The sequence below is a fragment of the Buteo buteo genome, chromosome 5 (assembly GCF_964188355.1).
Source record: "Buteo buteo chromosome 5, bButBut1.hap1.1, whole genome shotgun sequence".
NCBI lineage: Eukaryota > Metazoa > Chordata > Aves > Accipitriformes > Accipitridae > Buteo > Buteo buteo.
Genome location: NC_134175.1, coordinates 44336483 through 44355519, shown reverse-complemented (window position 1 = coordinate 44355519; position 19037 = coordinate 44336483). Strand labels below are relative to the sequence as shown.

Here is a 19037-nt window from a genome sequence, read left to right as displayed (position 1 = left end):
TTCTCATCAAATTTTTCAGGATGAATGTCACAGGTAGAGGGCATGTTTATTGACAGTGTAGAGCAAGAATACTTGAGAACTGGATAAGATATTATCTATTCAGGTCTGCTGTAAGTAAGTATGTTTATATTTTGGCAGCAATTAGCCTTTTTGTTTCATAGATGAGTTGATGACTCAATTTAAGTTAGCTACCAAAGCTTTAGATACTCTAATGATTTGCTTTCAAGCCAGTAATCTAAGGCTCAGGGGAAACAAGCTCTCACAGGAAGGGTGAAAAGGACTATGTGATTAAAAAAAAAATTTTTTTTAGTAGAGTTCTCTAGTTTCTTCACACTGTGAAGGAAGGCAGGGTACTGACAGGAAACAGCACAGGTCTGTAACTTATGTTTTTAGGTGTACTACTGTCCTGTTTAGGAGATAGTTGTCCAGTCACTTCAAACCCCCAGAACTTACAAGGGATTTTGCAGAGATCTAAATACCTAGCAACTAGAAAAGAGCCAGTTACTAGCCCCTAAAAGGTGGGCTGGTTGGCGGGGGTCAGACTAAAGTAATGCTGAAAGAAGCCTAGAATCAACTGGCTAGGCATGCAAAATAAAATCTGTCTCTGCTCTTGACTTTTGCTCTACTAGCTTGATTTCCTCAGGATTTTAGCTGCTTGGCTTGACAGGAGAATTCATGCAACTGTTTCTGATGCTTTTGTTTGCTCTAGATTTATAGAAGATGTTGAGTCGTGAAAATAAAAATCCAGCCTCTTGAACTGGAATGCTCTTTGCTTCTAAAAAATTTGCTGGCTTGCATCAAAGTCGTAAATACTATAATGTTGCTTGTGTCAAATCTCTTTATTGCACAGCCACATGAGGAAGAGATTACCTTTTTTTTTTCTCCTCTTAGCCACCACAATAAACTTTTGATATGGAGTTGTGAGGAGAGGTAGAGGAAGGATGCCATTAAGAGAATGGAAGACAAATGGAAAATTAGGGTGCTGTCTAGACACACAGTCACTTTGTTATATCGGTGTCATCCAGCTTAAGAACTGCATTCACCTTTCAAAAAAAAATCTGAGCATACTCTACAATAGCAGTCCATCTTACAAAAATGTTTGGGAAGGTACAACACTGAAAAACATAACCATCTACTATTTTTTCCCAGTTGGTAGGAATTAAAAAGAAGAAAATCATAGGCTCTGCAAAATCTTGTATGACAGTTCTGAAACTTCTTCCAAGTGTTCCTTTCTGGTTTTGCTGTCATCTGAAGATGTTCAGCCACTCAGGGCTTTCTGAGCTCCTCTGTGAGTGGTTGCAATCACCTATGAATGTTGATAATTACAAGAATATTAAATGTGTTACTCTACATAACTAAACCTAGATGTTCACTTATAGGGGTTGACAGACCATGTGAATTTGTAGGAGCTATTGAGTCTTCCTTTTAAGCTCTGGATAAATGTTTTTGATATATTGTCCCTTCTAATTAATAAAACCCTTTCTGTATGGAAAGTGAAAGCAGGCTTGAGTAGCAAGTAAGTTCTGCCCAGCACCCTTCTGTAATTAAGAGACCTGAGAATGAATTTATGAAGGGTACATAGTAACACTAATATCTACACAATGTAATTTGAGAGCATGAATGCAACCCTAAAATTACATTGCTTTAAAAAAAAAAAGGCAAAAAAACCATAAAGCAACTTCATTTTTCCATAGAAGTTGTATTCAGTGATATCTTTACATTCCTCTCTTAATTGTGGCAGAAGAAAAGTTAGCCAAATGGCTTGTAGTACTAAAAGAAGTAATAATTCTTGAATAGTAGAAAAAGAATCCTTGATCTGTACTAAGCCATAGCAGCAGATGGCCTGTAACAAAACTATATGAAGTGCTAAATTATTATTTAAACATTGTATTTTCCACTTCATTGCAAAATTTTGCAGATCTTTCTAGTGCTTTGCACGTATGTGCTACTATAACTTCATGTAAACTCTCCATAATTTTTTGTCCCACTTTCTACATAAATTCAGCAAGGGTTTATTTGTAAATAAGGATACAGAATAGAATATTTTCAGTTGGAAGGGACCTACACTGATCATCTACTCAAGATGAGGCCACACCAGTGCTATTTCAGGTGCAAACTAATCAATAAGGTATACAGGTTTTCATTAATCTTAAACTCATTCAAAGAATTCTTTCTTTGAGTATGGGTATGAAACTTGTCTATTCAGAACTATTGCACAGAGAAGTAAACCACACACATGCATTCCAGCCTTGTAGTCATGATAAATTCATACAAAGGCCTTCCTTTACATTCACATTATAATGACAGTGGAGTTAATTAGTAGTAATCAGTGGCCCATATGGGGAATGTTTTGTGAACACTTTGTCCAAGGAAGGAAGTCTGTTTCCAGCAAAGTTAAGACAAATGGGAAAAGAGTTGCTGCACGTGTTTGAAGTGAGCTAGAACAAGAATCAAAAGCATTTGGGCACTGCAACTTCCTTGGACACCAGTTAAAATAGAAATCAATGGATATGGATTCCTAAATAACTTTGAATCTGACACTTAAAAATATTAAAATCCGCAAGTGGAAAGCCCACGTCTTGTACATAGTCAAAATAATAATTTAAAAAAAACCCCTACACCAAAATTCTGGCTCCTCCTCAAGACTATTGGCAGTAGCAGAAGCCAATAGTCAAGGTCAAACAAATTAGATTTACTCAGTTATAGATTATTTGGGGGGGGGGGGGAATTATGTGTCTGCTCTAACAGGAGGAAAGCCTGATGTTAGCAAACCTGGTACTATATAATCCCCTTTGTACTCATGTTTTGGCCTTAGCTGTACTAGGGCTCATTATCTGTTAAAATACATGCACAGGTCCCTGTGGCAAACCTAATTCATGCAGGTATACAGATCTTTGCTGACTACCCCTTGTGTTTGAAAACCTTGCACTTAGTGGCTCGCATCCTCATAGTTTACATAAGGCTGATATTTGAATGGAACTTATTCTGTCCAAGATTTGCTCATTATTATTAATAAAATCAATACTAGCGAGGTTTTATGTGACATCTGGGTTCTCCATCACATTTGCAATCACAAAAATATGGAACTAGCTGTCGAAAGGCTTTTGAGGGTTTGTTTTTCCCTTGAGCTGAATTTTTTTTAAGATATTTATCAAGTTAATCGCAGGGTTTATATAACCGAGTTTTCTGAAAAATGCTTTATAAAAGAGGCTGGTTTTCTGTTAAAGAGCTAGCAGAGAACAGAAGATGGAATAAAATCGCATCTACTAGAAGCTCTCATAGGATTTTAGATATAAAACAAAAAATGGAAAATGAGTCAAAACTGAAGTTCAGTGTAGTCCCTTTATAACGATCTGAAAATAATCTGCTTCTATCTCTAACAGATAAAAGCAAACTTCTGAAAAATGTAAACTATATTTAAATTTTATATATTTGCTATAAAAGTACAGCATCACTTCACATAATGAGTTGAAATTCTGTTATCTGGATGAATCATCATCCTCCAAAGCTGTTCCTAAGCAGCATGCTGTCCTTGAAAGTGCTTGAAAATGGAGAGAGCTATAATGAAGTGGGCCTGGGTAGCTGCTGTCTGGTGAAAACAGCCTGTTCTTTACACAACTGTAGAAAGGGGAGCTTGGACAGGAATTACAAGGATGTGGGGAGGGTTAAGCTAAGTTAAGAACTTTTAGAGTGACAGAAAAGAATATAATTATGACAAGACTGAGTCTGAGGAGATTAATTTCAACGTCAGCAGCCAGAAGAGTGAGTTTTGCAGGTGGTGTTTGGTAGAGTGGTAAGTACTAGGAAATATGTTTTGCAATTCCTCACCTCTGTCACAAGTCCTTTTCTCAGCAGTGCTCAGGTCACCAGGGAAAAATGAGAAGAGATGCAAAGGAAGATGTATTTCTACTCCTAGACTTACAAGCAGATTACTATTTTCCACCTTTTTGTGTTTTGCATCCTTCAGACTTCTCAGCCCACAAAACTCTCAACTTCTGGATGGAAAGATGATGTCATTTTGTATTTACTGGTAATTCTGTTATCTAGCTCCAGGTCCTTAGTCACACATTTATTTGCTTATTTTATGAGCAATTAAACGAGTTGGTGATATCGGTTATCTTTTCAGGATACACACTGCCATACTTCGTTGTAAGAAGTAACTGTGAAGATGCAGACTGTAGTTTCTGAGGTCACTGAAAAGTATCAGTGAATGAAACAAACGATTTTAATTGTTTTCATTGCACTCTGACATGACAGCAACTTGTAATACTGTAACTGTACATAAAAGTAAACTAGGTCCTCCTTTAGTTTCAGTAAAAGAAACGTGTTTTGTTTTGTCTTTCTTGGTTTTTTTTTTAATTTTTTTATTTATTTGCTTTTCTGTTATTTAGAGTACATGAATACATGCCAGCCTCCTCATTTTTTAAAATTCCCTCTTTTTTTCAAAGTATACCCTAGTTTCTGAGACACTGTAATGTGTTGCCATAGCAATCTTTGAGGAGCACTAAGCCTTTGCATTCACAGGACAAGACAGCAGTGGGGTAATTATCAAGAAAAAATAAATCCCTTTGAGACTTTATTCAAGCCTCTGTATTATAAGACTAGGTTATTTCAGCCAAGCGGGAGGAAAAAGTGGGAGATCTCAATGCATTTGATGTGTGAATTGTAACGTAACTATCAGGATGTGGCACATATACATAATAAACAGGAGTAGAGGGATGGGATACATGGCTTCTAGGAGAGGAAGATTTTGAGATCATCTGGGCTGCTTTAATGATGGCCCACACATAGTCTGCAACTCACAAATGAAGTACCCTCACATAAGAAAAAAGACCACCTCATTTCCTGCAGGAGCAGGAACAAACGGATCATATACTGGCCCATTTGGGTCCCTAAATATTAAACTGTGCAGTTAGTCTGAGTTTTGTTTGTTTGCAGTCTTTCTTTAATAGCTGAGTTACTCAAATTGTGACAAGATTCTTTTATTCCTTTAAGTTCACAGAATTGGACTGACATTTGTTGAAACATTTAGAAGTTAAAGGGCTTTTTTATCTGCTTGTTTCCCTTACTGCTTTTAGGTCTGGGTGCCTTTTAAAGGAATAAAATGTTGTTCAGTAATTCTCTACCTGGCATTTTAAAAGTGGCATTAACTAACAAAACGAGACACAAATTAAAAAGGAGCAATATAAAGACAAAGCATACAAAGTTGCTTGTGAAGCAGTCACGTGCTGTCTGCCAACCCTGACAAATTTTAGCAGTCTCTAATTGTTTCAGATGCCGCTTTAGGCTTAACTTGCAGCAGTATTGTGAAAAGGCTTTTCTTGACAAGCTCTGTCAGATTCTGCCTATTGCAAGCTCAAGTGGCAAAATGCGAGACATTTGGCACTCAGAAGTCCTTTTCTCCTAATAATAAAATCTGGTGAGTAATGCAGATGATAGTTTTCTCTTTGCTGCTGGCTTACACTACAGCACTTGTTAGAATTATTGCAGGAAAGAACAATTAAAATCATATCTGCATTAAGAGCCTGGGAAAGGATTTATTTGCTTTACTGTTCATCCGGTGAGTGAAGTGGCATCCAAAAGTTAACCAACAAAACAGCCTGGTTATTATGACTACAGTCATTGTCTTACATTTCTGTAATATTTCATCATTGTTCCAGCTTTTGAAGTTGGGAACCCTGAGTAAAGCAAGCTGGACCCTCCTTGCTGTGGGTAACGTAACGGTGCTGTGAGAGGTCTGTGTTTTGTCAGATGGTGCTGTTTCTTCAGTGAACGTGAATGCAAGTGAAGAACATTGATTTGAGCAACATTCATTTAGATGGGACTATTCTGACCCAGAAAACAATCCTCTACCTCAAAAATGAGCAACCAATCTCCTGTCCCCAAACTCTGCCCTGTTACAGTCTGTGATTGTAGGTGTGCTGCTATTTGCAAGGAAACAAACATCACTGACCTTCTTTGATCTTCTTTTCTGACTCTCAACAACTTCAAACCCCATTGGAGATCTCTCAACAGCACCGAATGACCTGGTAAGGAAAAAGAGCCTGTGTTTTGTCCAGTAATTCCCACTGAAATTGTCCTGGTAACGGACTAAGGGGAAACAAAGGGGGTGGAAATGCCAATTACAGGTTGTGAAGGACCTGAGGAATGAAAGTAGGCTGGGATAAAGGATACCTCCCAAAGACCTTAGACATAATACCTTAAACACACCTTAAATATAATACCCAGGTTGCTATATGATCCTGTCACAGTACTTGTCACTGTTTATTACTCAGAAAGTGACAAAGCTCATCGCTGTGTCTCCTCTATGTGTACCACCCTGTTAACATCTATTACAGACTTTGAAAGAGGTTTTGTAACAGTTTTAGAATTACTTTTGAAACATCTTGATTTCCAGGGTAGTTACTGGAAAAGGCCAGGACAAGGGCGTGTTTTCAGAGGCTGGGCACGTACCCGTAGTAAAGAAACTGTGCCATAAACCTGCCCTGAAACAGACGTAAGGATGGAGATGTTCCCGGCCACTTAAAAATTTAAGAGAATTTCAGAGATTTTTTTTTTTAACTGGAAAGATTCCCTTTTAAATGCTACAGCCTAGAAACCACTCTTGTTCAGTACTAAAACCGTCCCCAACCTTGCAGGCTGCGGCCGGCGGTGGCGGAGAGGGGCCGCTCGGTCGAGGCCAAGGCGACACTCTGGCGGAGCGCTGAGGGGAACATGGCGGGCGGGGGCCGTGAGGAGACACGGGTGTCCCACTGCCTCACGGGGACCGCGAGGGGAAGGGGGTGTCCCGCCGCCTCACGGCGGCCGTGAGGGGAAAGGGGTGTCCCGCGCCTCACGGCGGCCGTGAGGGGAAGGGGGTGTCCCGCCGCCTCACGGGGGGAGAAGGGGGTGTCCCGCCGCCTCACGGCGGCCGTGAGGGGAAGGGGGTGTCCCGCTGCCTCACGGCGGCCATGAGGGGAAGGGGGTGTCCCGCCGCCTCACGGGGGCCATGAGGGGAAGGGGGTGTCCCGCCGCCTCATGGCGGCTGTGAGGGGAAAGGGGTGTCCCGCCGCCTCACGGGGGGAGAAGGGGGTGTCCCGCCGCCTCACGGGGGCCGTGGGGAGAAGCGGGTGTCCGGCAGCCCCACGGAGGCCACAGGGAGCAGGCGGCGGAGGCAGCGCCCCTCGCCACCCCGGAGCGGGCCGGCCGCCGCGGAGGGGCTCCGCCACCGCCCCCGAGGCGGCCGCTGGGGCGGGGCGGGAGCGGCGGTGCCGCCCTCCCCCGTGCCCGCCCGCCGCCGCGGTCCCGCCGAGCCTCCTCGTCGGCGCCGCAGCCGCCCGGTATGGGCGTGAGGAGCGGCGGGCGCCGGCGGGAGCGGGTGCCCGGCGGAGCCGCGGGCTGCGTTCAGGCGGCGGTGCCTGGCGGGCGGCCGCTGAGGGCAGGCCCGGTGTGGGCTCCCGCTCCGCGGCAGCAAGGCTGGGGACGGTGCCGGGGCGTCAGGCGGCCTGGGAAGGGGGAGAGCGCTCGTGTGCGGGAGTAGCGAGGGGCCGAGCTGCAGCCCCGGGCATGGCGGAGACCCTGAGCCCCTGCACCCCACGGGGCCAGTGTCAGGCCAACATGGGCGCCAACGCCTCGTCAGCCAACGCGGACGGCAACGCGTCCTCGGCTGCCTCCGCGCTGGTGGGCGGCAGCGCGTGGAGGGGCCGGGAGCCCTTCTCCATCTTCACCATCCTCGTCCTGACCCTGCTGGTGCTCCTGACTGTGGCCACCTTCCTCTGGAACCTGCTGGTGCTGGCGACCATCCTGCGAGTGAAGGCTTTCCACCGGGTGCCCCACAACCTCGTGGCCTCCACAGCGGTGTCGGACGTGCTGGTGGCGGCCCTGGTGATGCCGCTGAGCTTGGTGAAGGAGCTGTCGGCCGGGCGGCGGTGGCGGCTGGGCCGGGAGCTGTGCCTCGTGTGGGTCTGCTTCGACGTGCTGTGCTGCACGGCCAGCATCTGGAATGTCACTGCCATCGCCCTGGACCGCTACTGGTCCATCACCCGCCACCTGGAGTACACGCTGCTCACCCGCCGCCGCATCTCCAACGTCATGATCGCTCTCACCTGGGCGCTCTCCGCCGCCATCTCCCTTGCCCCCCTCTTCGGCTGGGGCGAGACCTACAGCCCTGAGCAGGAGCGCTGCCAGGTCAGCCAGGAGCCCTCCTACACCATCGTCTCCACCGGTGGGGCTTTCTACCTGCCCCTCTGCGTGGTGCTTTTCGTCTACTGGAAGATTTACAAGGCGGCCAAGTTCCGCATGGGGGGCCGCAAGAGGAACGCCGTGGTGCCCCTGCCCGAGGCTGCCCAGGTAAGGGTGGGGGACAGGGAGGAGAACCCCCGCTGCCTCCCCCGGGCACCTGCACTCTTGCTTCTCGTCTGCTCCCAGCCGTCACCCCTGCATTGGTGGTTTCGGCACAGCAAGAAAACTGAGATGTGCCCTGGGGCTCTCGTGTGAATTTAGCTCTGTTACAGGCTGGACGTGAGTGGTAATTAGCCAGTAAAAAAGTGCCACTCTTGGAGAAGAGTTTTATTCACATTTTTTTCTTAAGTGTGCTATAAAAGTAAGTGACAGGTGCATTCGCTGTCAGGCTGGAGAGCCATTTAAAAACTGTCTCTTTAGTCTGAACCTACCATTCATTGTTTTTATTTTTCCTCTTTATCTTTTTACAGTGGTGTTGGGGTAAGCAAAGACATAAACAAATTCCTAGGTCATGTACACAGTAAATGCATGCACATTTATCTGCTGGCACAGACTTTGTGTGGGATCTATCAGTGTCTGAATAGATTTTAATAAGCAGATTATACACTTTATTTATGTGCTTGTGCTATTTTACCATGAATAGTGGGAACATGCTGCTCACTGCATAAATTGTTTCTATTTGAAAATTACCAGCTGTCTTAAAAAACATGTCCTCTCTCTTCTTATCCCAAACATTGCCTGTAATCCTGCAAAGCCCAAGTCACATGGGAGGTCTCATTCATTTTGAGGATACACCTAGCTGAAGGGAAAGCTGCGTCCCTCCAGAAGGGTTGGGGTTGGCCCTTTGTGTCCCATTAAGTCAGGCTCTCTGCATAACGACACTGTCACCCATCCCATGTCACCAAGGTGCTCGGTAGTGCTCACTGTAAACTCCCTCTTTCTGTCACATACCCTGACTCTCACTCCTGACTGTGGAGGAACTGATTCTTTATAGTGCATTTCTGTTGTTGCATGTTGTACTTGCTAAATCCAATCCCTTCCTCAATAACAAAAGATGATCTGTGTGGATGTTAAAGATACATAAGGAAACATGGAGCATTTTCTGTTCAATTTGGACTAATCCTGCAGAGCCTCACTACTCTGCTAAATCCCTCTAACTTTGATTTGGAGTCATGGTAGGAAATGTTATTATGGTAATGAATAAAAGTAGGTTGTGTCCCCTGATTCTAGCAAGAGATAACAGCACTGGCAATTATGTGGTCAGACTTGCAAATTTGGGTCCTGATGTCTTGAAGATTGTTATAATATAAATCGATTTATGAAGCTGTCTTCTATGCAAAAACAGAAAATGTGTTAGAAAAGATGAGAATGTCTCCTCTAGTGGCATTCTTTTTTTCTCCTACAGCCTTCAACTGCTTGTTTGCACCAAATTTCTTTCCAAGTTGTTATAAGTGTGATGAATATATTGCTTGGTGTTAATGTATAATCTTCCCAAGCACAAAAGCTAACTGAATATTTACAGTGGTTTTGCATGCTTTACCTTTTACATACACACATACTCATACAGGAGTAGTTGGAATCTAAAATTCTGGGAAGCTAAATGAGCTGAGGTGTTGCTGTTTAAATTTTAGCCTATACAGAGATACATTGTTGGTACGTTAGTTTTAACATGAAAAAATCTGGCTCCTAATTGTCTTAGTTCTGTCTGCAAAAGCCCTTGCGTGGGCACAGCTAGACTGGCAGGTAAGTGCTTTTTGCTGATGCGGTGTCTCGGAGCAGGTTTAGGCTATACTGACAAAAGAGCTACTGTCAGTGTGAGCTGAATACCCATTTTGGAGGGGTTGCCAGTATGGCTGTTATTGCAATACCAGCAGTTCTTCATCTTTATTATATTGGCAGTGATTGACATATTAACTTCTCCTTTTATAACAGTGATTCTTGAATCTGCAATTGGTATATAGTGGCAACCTTCCCCATTGTCCCAGCTTCATTTACTGACTTACTTAAATAAAAAGACTTTTGTGATTCATGTGCAAACCTTTACTCATCATCTAAAGGAAGAGCTGATCCCCAGATGTACACGTGTACATTAACTGAACCTGTGGATCAAGGGAGCTGGCATTCAGGATGCCTTTCTTCTTAGTTTTCTTTCTAAGTTAGTTAAGAGACTGAGACTTACTCACCGAGTTTTATCCTGATCTCATTTAAGCTTTTAGGAGCAGGATCCATCATGTCCACAGGAACAGTAGCAGTTCCCCAGTGAATTCTGGAGAAGAATCTTCAAACACATCACTACTGTTCCTTTGGCAAAACCCTTTTTTTTTAACATGCATACACAAAGATAACATTGCCAGGGTATGTGGCAAACCTAGTGACGTGATCCAGCTTTGCTTCTTCACATCCAGGGGTAATTAGGCTGTCAGTGTCAGCACTGTCATCTCTGATGGGGCAAATTCTGTTCCACTTACCTCGTTTTGCCCATCAACTCATTCTAATTTTCATTTTCTAATTTTAACTCATTTCTTTCTCATCTGATGTCTCTCCTACCTTTACTTTCTTTCATCCCTTCCTTTTCTGAGAATGCTCACCTGTTGTGCTCACCCTTGCAACATTTTTCTTTTGTCACTGTTACTCTGGGTGTGAAGTCCCCTCTGCATCTGTGTCAGTTCTTACCCTGGGTGCCCTGCACTAGCTGATCTGTGTAACATTAGAGGGGCTTTTGGCAGCAGATGCCAAAGGCTGGCAGTGCTTCCACGGCTGGAGGTGAGTAGTAACAGCTGTGATCCCTGCTGGGAGTGACGTCTGTGTTGCACTCGGGAATTAGCTGTCAGGTAGCGCTGGATTGGAACTGCGTGCCAGGGCTGCAGTTTATGGCCTGAGGTCTACCCAGCAGTGTAGCTGGTTAATTCTAGCAAGTTAATTTAAGGAGGAAAAGGTTTGAGGTCATAGTACTCATATGCAAGTAGAAATGGCTTGACGAAACCAATGCACCAAGTGAAACAGTTGTGATGGTACCTTGATTTTTTTGCACGGTGCTTTTCAGCCAACAGAGCCAGGCACGAAAGTGCTTTGCAGGTTGCCACTGTATATATATATGTGTACATACATACAGGGAAAGGGCAGTTGTCTCCGCGCTGAGAGTTGGAATACATACATTATATTTCTATACTCTTACAGAGGTGCAGAATAGAATAGTTACAAAATAACTATTTTGAGTCATTTTGGGTTAAAATTTTACTTGTGTTTTTTGAAAAACACTTTTTAAAGTCTTTGAAAAAAAATCAGGTGAGGGAGATGGACACGAAACATCTGAGGTGCTTCTAGTTTTACTGAGACCTTGTTTCTTACTTTCCCTTGAAACAAAAATATTGCAGAATTGGGACCTTAAATTAGGCTGGTGCCTTTATAATTATTTATTTGCTAATTATGAAACTCCTTAAAAAGTGAATTCTACAGTCAATACTGACATGAGTGACCCTCATAAAAAAACTAGTGACATACCATCACTGACAGAGAACTATACTCTGTCACACCTTACTGACAGTAGGTAATAATTCTCTCTGTAAACAGTCCAGTTGAAATAAATGAGACTGCTTGAAAAACAGCAGAATCTGCTGGATAGCGCCCTTTTAAATCAATGAAGTCACTTGTAGCATAGGTTTTGCCCAGCAAAACCAAGGATGGTAGACTGAACGTCAGGATTACTTAGATTGTAGCAATGGCAGTTAGGATTAAATTTCCATGTGAGGAGTTAAAAAACAGTTCTGTTGATGGTTGGGTTTTTTTGTTTTGTTTTTTTTCTTTCTCCCCTCTCAAAGTACTTTGTATAGTGTATGAGTAATTAAGCCTGATCCAAACCTTATCAGTTTTGTGAGAGTCCTTCCCACTTCAGATAGTGTCAGGCGCCAGAGCTCCAACTGTGCAGTATTATTCTGCACCTGGCCCGTTCAACCCCTCCAACCCATGTAAATATTCAGCACAATATGGGAGAGAAAACAGATTCTCCTCTGAAGGAGTCACAGGCCTTCTATTTCTTATTTCTGCCTCTGACTGTACAAGTAGAAGAGATGGGTCAGGAAACAAAGTGCAGCTGAATGGAAGAGTGACAACAGATGACAGAAAGGAGAAAGGTGAGGCAGGAAGTGGAGTGGCTAGTGATTTCCTGGGAGAAATGCAGAGCTATTTACAGCAGAAGAAAATCCTGTGAGAGAAGGCAGGTGTTCTTTTCCCTATCAAATGTCCTGTTTGTCATATTGGTGGAGCATCCAAGAAAGTGTAGACATTCCTCTGTTTTGATGCTTGTATATGGATGAGTTAAAAGATGGGATTTTGGTCTGTGGATGAACACTGGGGGAGAGGTAGATAGCTGAGGAAAACGCAATCAGCACAGAAAATGGATGGTTTGTTGCCTGTTGCTTGGAATGCTGACCACAGAGAAAAGAGAGCTGAGCAATACCAGGGGAGGACGGGCAGCAGGCTGTTGCACAGCACAGTTATGTGCATGATTGGCACGTCACTGCTGGATGATGACAATATGCCACATGTACAAAGCCCATGAACCAATAGACAGGGTGGCTATGGCTTGTGCAGCGCACCTGGCCAGTGAGGGCAAGCGTCATAGGCTCCCTATGTTACAATCGAGGCGTGTTTTGGCACCCGCTGGCCATGTGTGCTGAAACCCGTTCCTCTGCAAATGTATAAATACTGGGTTTTTTCTGAAGAGCATCGGGCTGGTGTACGGTGAGGCCACTGTTGCCTCCATGGGGATGCCCACGTAAAGCTGGCACCTACCGATTGCTGGGCTGAGCTCGCGGCACAAGACGGCACAAGAATGTACGGATGGTCCATCTTCCTCACAGTCCTCGGGTCAGTATGTTAATTTGCTTTACAGGATACCCTTAGCATAACGCACATCGTAGTTAATAAATGCTTGCTTTTTCCCCTTATAGTCAGTGTGTGTGTGTTCGTCTTCTCGGGAATCCTCGAAACCACCCTAAAACAATCCTTCGTTGTGCCTTTCAGTTTCTTGTGTTCTTGTTCAAAGAGCAAGAAGTATGCCAAAGCTGCACTGAGGCAGTCATGATCTTTGCTGAATCACGCTGTAGTAGGTAAAACTCTGAATTTGTCGTAGTAAGTCAGATTTGATTGATGTTTCATCTTTACTGTTGTTTTGTTATTGCAGACCCTGGAGGTACAGTACAAACAGATATACAGTACTTGCCATGAAGGACCAGTAATAACAATCATTAAAGCTGTAAGGAACATTTTAAATCAAGGGATTTCATCAGAAGCTCTTTGGTGGCATGTTTTCTATAACACTGCTAGGAACACAGGAATTGGGAACATACAGCCATTCAGTAGTAGTAATTTACTGGGGACAGACAACAGAAGTGGCATTGAACTGCAACTGCTGATCAACGTAGAGAAGAATGAATTCTGAAACTAAAACCAAATTCCTTTGTGCCTGTAGAAGAATGTGTACTTGAGAGCTCTTTTCCTTCATTTAACTCTCTTTATGATACTCTTACTGGAAAGCAGTCATCTCTGCACTTCTCAAAGCCTGTTGTCCTGGAAATGGCTGATTTCACGAATTCAGAACCTAAATCTGGCCTCAGAGTAGCAGTCCTTTCATACCAAGTTTTTTCCCCACTAGTCCTGACTCACAGCTCCTGGAGCAGAACCGGGGTGGAGGGAAGGAAAGCGGTGCCCGAGGCATAGTGTGCTGCTAGCCACCGAGTGAGAACAGGGTGCAACACAGTACAGTGATGCTCACATATGAGATATGTCCCCAGTATAAACTAAGGCATCTTCATGGATTGCTTTAATTTACAGTCTGTGACCACCTTTTCCCCTGTCACAGTCTGCTTGCTAGTGCTCATCAGTAGGCCCAAAATGGGAGGAAAGGTTTTGTACTGGGCTTGTCCTGTGTTCCACGTGGCACAGGGATAACGGTAAATTATTCTGATTTACGTTAGAAATTGGAGTCATGCAAAGCCTCCAGGATTGGCAGTGGAAGCTGCAAATTTGGTATAGTCAGAGCTGTGTTTAGTTCAAGAAAATCACAACTGGCAAGGCTGGAAAGTAGCTACATAATCTTTTTGGCCTGTGCTCTTGTTCATACAATGCCAAATTACAGGGGATTACCCTATGCCTGCATAAGGGGGAGAATCCTTTAGCATGGTTCCCCTGCCAGCACGGTGTACCGCAACAGCATTTGCCTACAGTAGACTAATTTACTTTCCATGTACTTTGTGTGGGTTGGCTTCTAGCAAACAGCCTTGACAACATAGTCTTGGGGGCTGATAGTTGTAGCAAGGATAATCCTGCACCAACCAGGCCAGGGAGATGAGTCAGGTCTGCAGCAAATCATATAGAGAGCAATAAAAATTGAAATTATAATGAAAGGTTGGACTTTCCCAGATTTGCAGTCTGCATTGATACATATTTTCTGATATGAATGGCACTTCAGATTAAATCCATGTTTAACTTCAAAAATCTAGTGGACTTGTCCCCTGATGAATCGGTGCCCACAGCAGGGATGAGATGCTGGCAGTCCTGCAGTAAGTGTCTATGGTGACCAGGCAGGGAGGGAGCACAGTACCGAAAAGCTGACAGGTTTACAGGGGCATTGAGCACAGGGCCTCACTAGAAACCCTCTGCAAAGTCTGGTCCCTTTTGTCATAGTACAAGCCAGGAGCAGCTGGCCAGTGGATCGCCAGTCTGCCAAGTGGCAGCACTCACACCGGGGGCTGGCACTTGGAACGCTACCCCATGCTGGGAATGCCCAAGAGGCAAGTGTTGTGGCGGGTGAGTCTGATGGAGAGCCAACTGAGCGAGTGTTGCTCACAGCGTGTGCGGCTGGCCAGCTGGAAACAACGTACAGAGTGAGCATTAGACACTGATGATCATGGAAAGCTGAGCTTTCATACAGCTTCCGAGGTTTAAATGCTTGTGTAAGCCCTGTTGAAAGCACAGGCTGAAGGACCTTGCTGAGCAGAGATACTAGTTACCCGTTCAAGAACATTTTGTGTATCCTTTTCAAAGGATTTCTTATGGAAAATTGAAGCAAAATATTTCCAGTCTGCCAGGGATATTTACACAGTTTACTTAATGGAAAGTTCCATGAGACATCCCATTATTTTTCCTAAAGCACCAGGCTGCTATTTGCACTTTTATTACTGTTATTGCAACATTATTCAGAAGTCCTAGGCAGAACTAGTAAAAAATAATTGAAAAAGCAGCTATGACAACAGAGAAAGTAGAAATTACGTAGATAGGAAGACAGCTACTGTCCTGTAATTTACAAAAAATAATCGTGATCTATTTTCATTTGCTCTTTACTATTCAGAGGCCTGATCTGACAACTAGTGAAGTTTGTGAAAACTCCTCTGATTTCTGTAGGAACATGATCAGGCTGTAAATGCATGCTTCATTAGGGAAAACACCTGAGGACTGTGGTATCTTCTATCAAAATAAATTAAATAACTTTTTCTCACAATAGGTAATTAAGTGATAAAAGAGTCACTACTACTAAATTCTGCAGTTCAGTCACAAGCCTTCTAAAACCTGAAGTACTGAAAAGGCTCCGATTTGATGATGGCACACTGCAAGCTCTATCTTTTGAGTGAGAGTTGAAGGTTAAATATAGTACCAAACTATGCCCGATGCTAGTGACAAAGTCCTTTGTATGCCTCTTCCCAAGAGGTGTACTTATGTAGCTATTCCTCGGGGCTAAGACATAATCTTTCAGGGTTGCTTGTCACAAATTTGTCCTCGTGTCATACATTCATCCCTTTTTGCAGAGTGTGATTAAGGATGTGCAGAGCAAGTCCTTCTGCAGACAAATGGTGTGATCCTTGCTACATGAGGGGTGTCCCATTTTAATTGTCAGGACAGATGTGATTTTCATTTTCCTCCATTATTTGCCTGTGCCCATAATCTGCTGCTCTTACATTCTGCAGCCATGTCTCATGTCTGAGGGTGAACACAGGGATATCCATCTTGAAGAGTGATTGTTCAGCCATTGCCAGTGCTTCCCTCTCCGAGCTGCTGTGCTCATATTAAACAGAGGCCCTCCATCTATTGTAAAGCTTGCACAAAGGTGCCACATGCATGTGGAATATGTAGCTAATTTAACAACAAGCCATCTTCGGTGTGGCGTCAAAGTCTTGCAGTGCCTGTGAATTATCACTTAGGCAAATTTTAGAGCCTCAGGTTGCATCCTTAAACTGTTTATTTTATTGCACTGTCCTCACAACTGTACTGCCTAGAAGAACTTTAAACTCACAGATACTTTAATCTTCAGATTAAAATCATAAGGGAGTATCTTTTTCCTGTGAGACTCTAAGCGCATTAATAACTTGTGCCCAGAACCTGCTTGCCACAGTCTCGCTGCCACCCAGAGCACTGTGCTGTGCTTAGTGCACAGATGAGTATCTTGCCCTTAGCGAGAGAGACAGAGCCAGGAAGTACTGTTGGTAGTCTGGAGTAGCTGATGTTCTCCCGTCCTGTGTAAATTCTGCTGAAGCCAGAGTTTGAACTGAAGGCTGATTGAAATGGTGGTTTTCTGGCAATGGAGCACTTTTTGTGAGAATACCAAGTAGATGTGAGTGAAATAAAGGACAGGTGACAGAAGAGAGAAAATGAGGACCAGAAAATGCTGGTTCTTCAGCAAAGATTTTCTTTGATTACCACCAGAGTATTGTATAAGCTAATTCAAAATGGTGGCACAGAGCCTGAGGCTATGTCATTTCAGGTGCATCCTTATGCTCCCATTGTCATATACTGTGTTGGCACTGTGACCAGGCTGCAGCTGGTGCGATACACTGCTCTGTCCTTCTCCAGGAGGGAGAAGTGCCTGTGATGAGATAGCCTCTGTCAAGGAAAAGCAGAAGGCACCCGAGTTCTGCCTTTCATAAAGGACTCTTCTTGAAGGGTTTACTTTCCACTGAAATATTTCCAGACTATTCAGTTTTATTTCAGGCATTTATGATTTTGAGGGGGTAATGAAATATCAGCATTTTCCAAAGATCAGACACATTTCTTAAAACTTTCCTTTAATTGAAGTCCCATTCTTTCATTAAAAAAGGTTCTGATGGAAAAATTTTCCTGCAGATTTTTCTGAGTTTTTTAGGGTATGCTCTGTCCCTTCTGCAGAGCAAGTGGTAGTGCCAAGCTTCTGCACCCACCAGAGATGGGATTTTGAGCTCTGCATCCAGGCAGTTAGGCTGAAGAAATTAGCTTTATCTTGCAGTTGAGGAGCAGGCATTTGTTGCAGGTCCCTCCCTAATACCTTACGGAAATGACCCAAAGGGCCTGCAATGGAATGAAACTCATTTACGATTCAGGCCTGAGAAACCCTAAAGGTCATGTAGCAGCAGAGGGATAGGCAGAAGGCACATGCCTTTGTTAGCCTTCCTTAACAACGTGATTTCCCAGTAGGTGTCAAGGCATCCAATAAAATAAACTGAAAAAGAATGCCCACAACACATACGGCATCACTTACTCTTTATTTAGCTTTGTTTGTCAGTCACACTCGGCAGCTTTTCCAACATAATGAGAAGTCTGGTAATTTTGGCACTCTGGGGCATTTTCTTTCTTTAAGCATGGAAGGAACGGAATTGGGGCCTTTTGTGGTAGGTGCACAGATGTCGTGCTGTCATTTAAAAGTAATACTTCACTCAAACAAATTGTCTTGGTAAGAATCCATGTTTGCTTTTGTTTTGAGGTGAAGGAAGCTTCGCCTGAACCACAGATGGTGTTTACAGCTCGTCATGCAGCTATCGCTTTCCAGACAGATGGAGAAACATGGAGAGAACAGAAAGAGAAAAAGGCAGCTCTGATGGTTGGCATCTTAATTGGAGTTTTTGTACTGTGCTGGATCCCTTTCTTCATCACAGAATTAATAAGTCCCCTCTGTTCCTGCAACATCCCACCCATCTGGAAAAGCATCTTTCTTTGGCTTGGCTACTCCAATTCTTTCTTTAATCCTCTCATTTATACAGCATTTAACAAAAATTACAACAATGCCTTCAAGAACCTTTTTGTAAAGCAGAGGTAAAAGGGGACACAGAGGAGAAACTGGTTCCTTTATTGCATAATACAGAGATTTCTGGAGCGAAACGTGCCTGTGATACATACCGTTTTCATGCACAAGAGCTGTTTGAGAGGATTTAGGAAGTGAAAAAGAAGACAGAAGATGTTTGGATATAAACCTACTGAGAGCTTACAGCTCCCCCTTGGAAATACATATATGCTGCTCCAGGGTTTGGCAAAGAAGATGGAATCAGTGAATACCTCCTGTCTGCTCTTTGAATCAACACGTGTTAAGGTCTGCAAGCCAAGCACTGTATGCGTCTAATACCATGACTGTCAAATCTAACTGGACTGATCTCATCTAATCAAGCTACAGGTACCATGCTGTAGCTCTCTCATCATTAGCGAAGGCACCAGTGGGAACTGCTAATTGAGCAATACTGAAATGTTTGTGATATGGGCAGGATACTGGCTTAATTTTTGAGATTTATTTGGAAGGGAATAAACATGCTGTATTGAATCAGTTGTTGAATTGATGTGAAATTAAAATGGATGACTAAGCAGCTCAAAACCATGCCCTAGTGTGATTGAAGGGCTGCGTGTTCTCTAGCAAGCAGCAGTCCTTGATGGGAAGTCTTGGTGAAATACAGGTCAGTTATGCCCCCTGCGGTTAAGTGAAATTTTAGAGCCAAGTGTACAATTATCTAGAGGTACTGAGAATGTGCTCGCACTGCTTGCACAGGAGGAGAATTGAGCGAGGAGTTTTCACCTGCCTTGCACTC

General features: G+C 43.7%; 1 protein-coding gene across 1 annotated transcript; it reads left to right on the top strand.

Moving 5' to 3' along the window:
* Positions 1-7284: 7284 nt before the first annotated feature.
* Positions 7285-18811, top strand: LOC142031676 (5-hydroxytryptamine receptor 5A-like). The gene is made up of 2 exons (XM_075029372.1): positions 7285-8328; positions 17948-18811. The coding sequence occupies exons 1-2, from the start codon at positions 7546-7548 to the stop codon at positions 18278-18280; spliced, it is 1116 nt and encodes a 371-aa protein (XP_074885473.1). The 5' UTR covers positions 7285-7545; the 3' UTR covers positions 18281-18811.
* Positions 18812-19037: the final 226 nt, after the last annotated feature.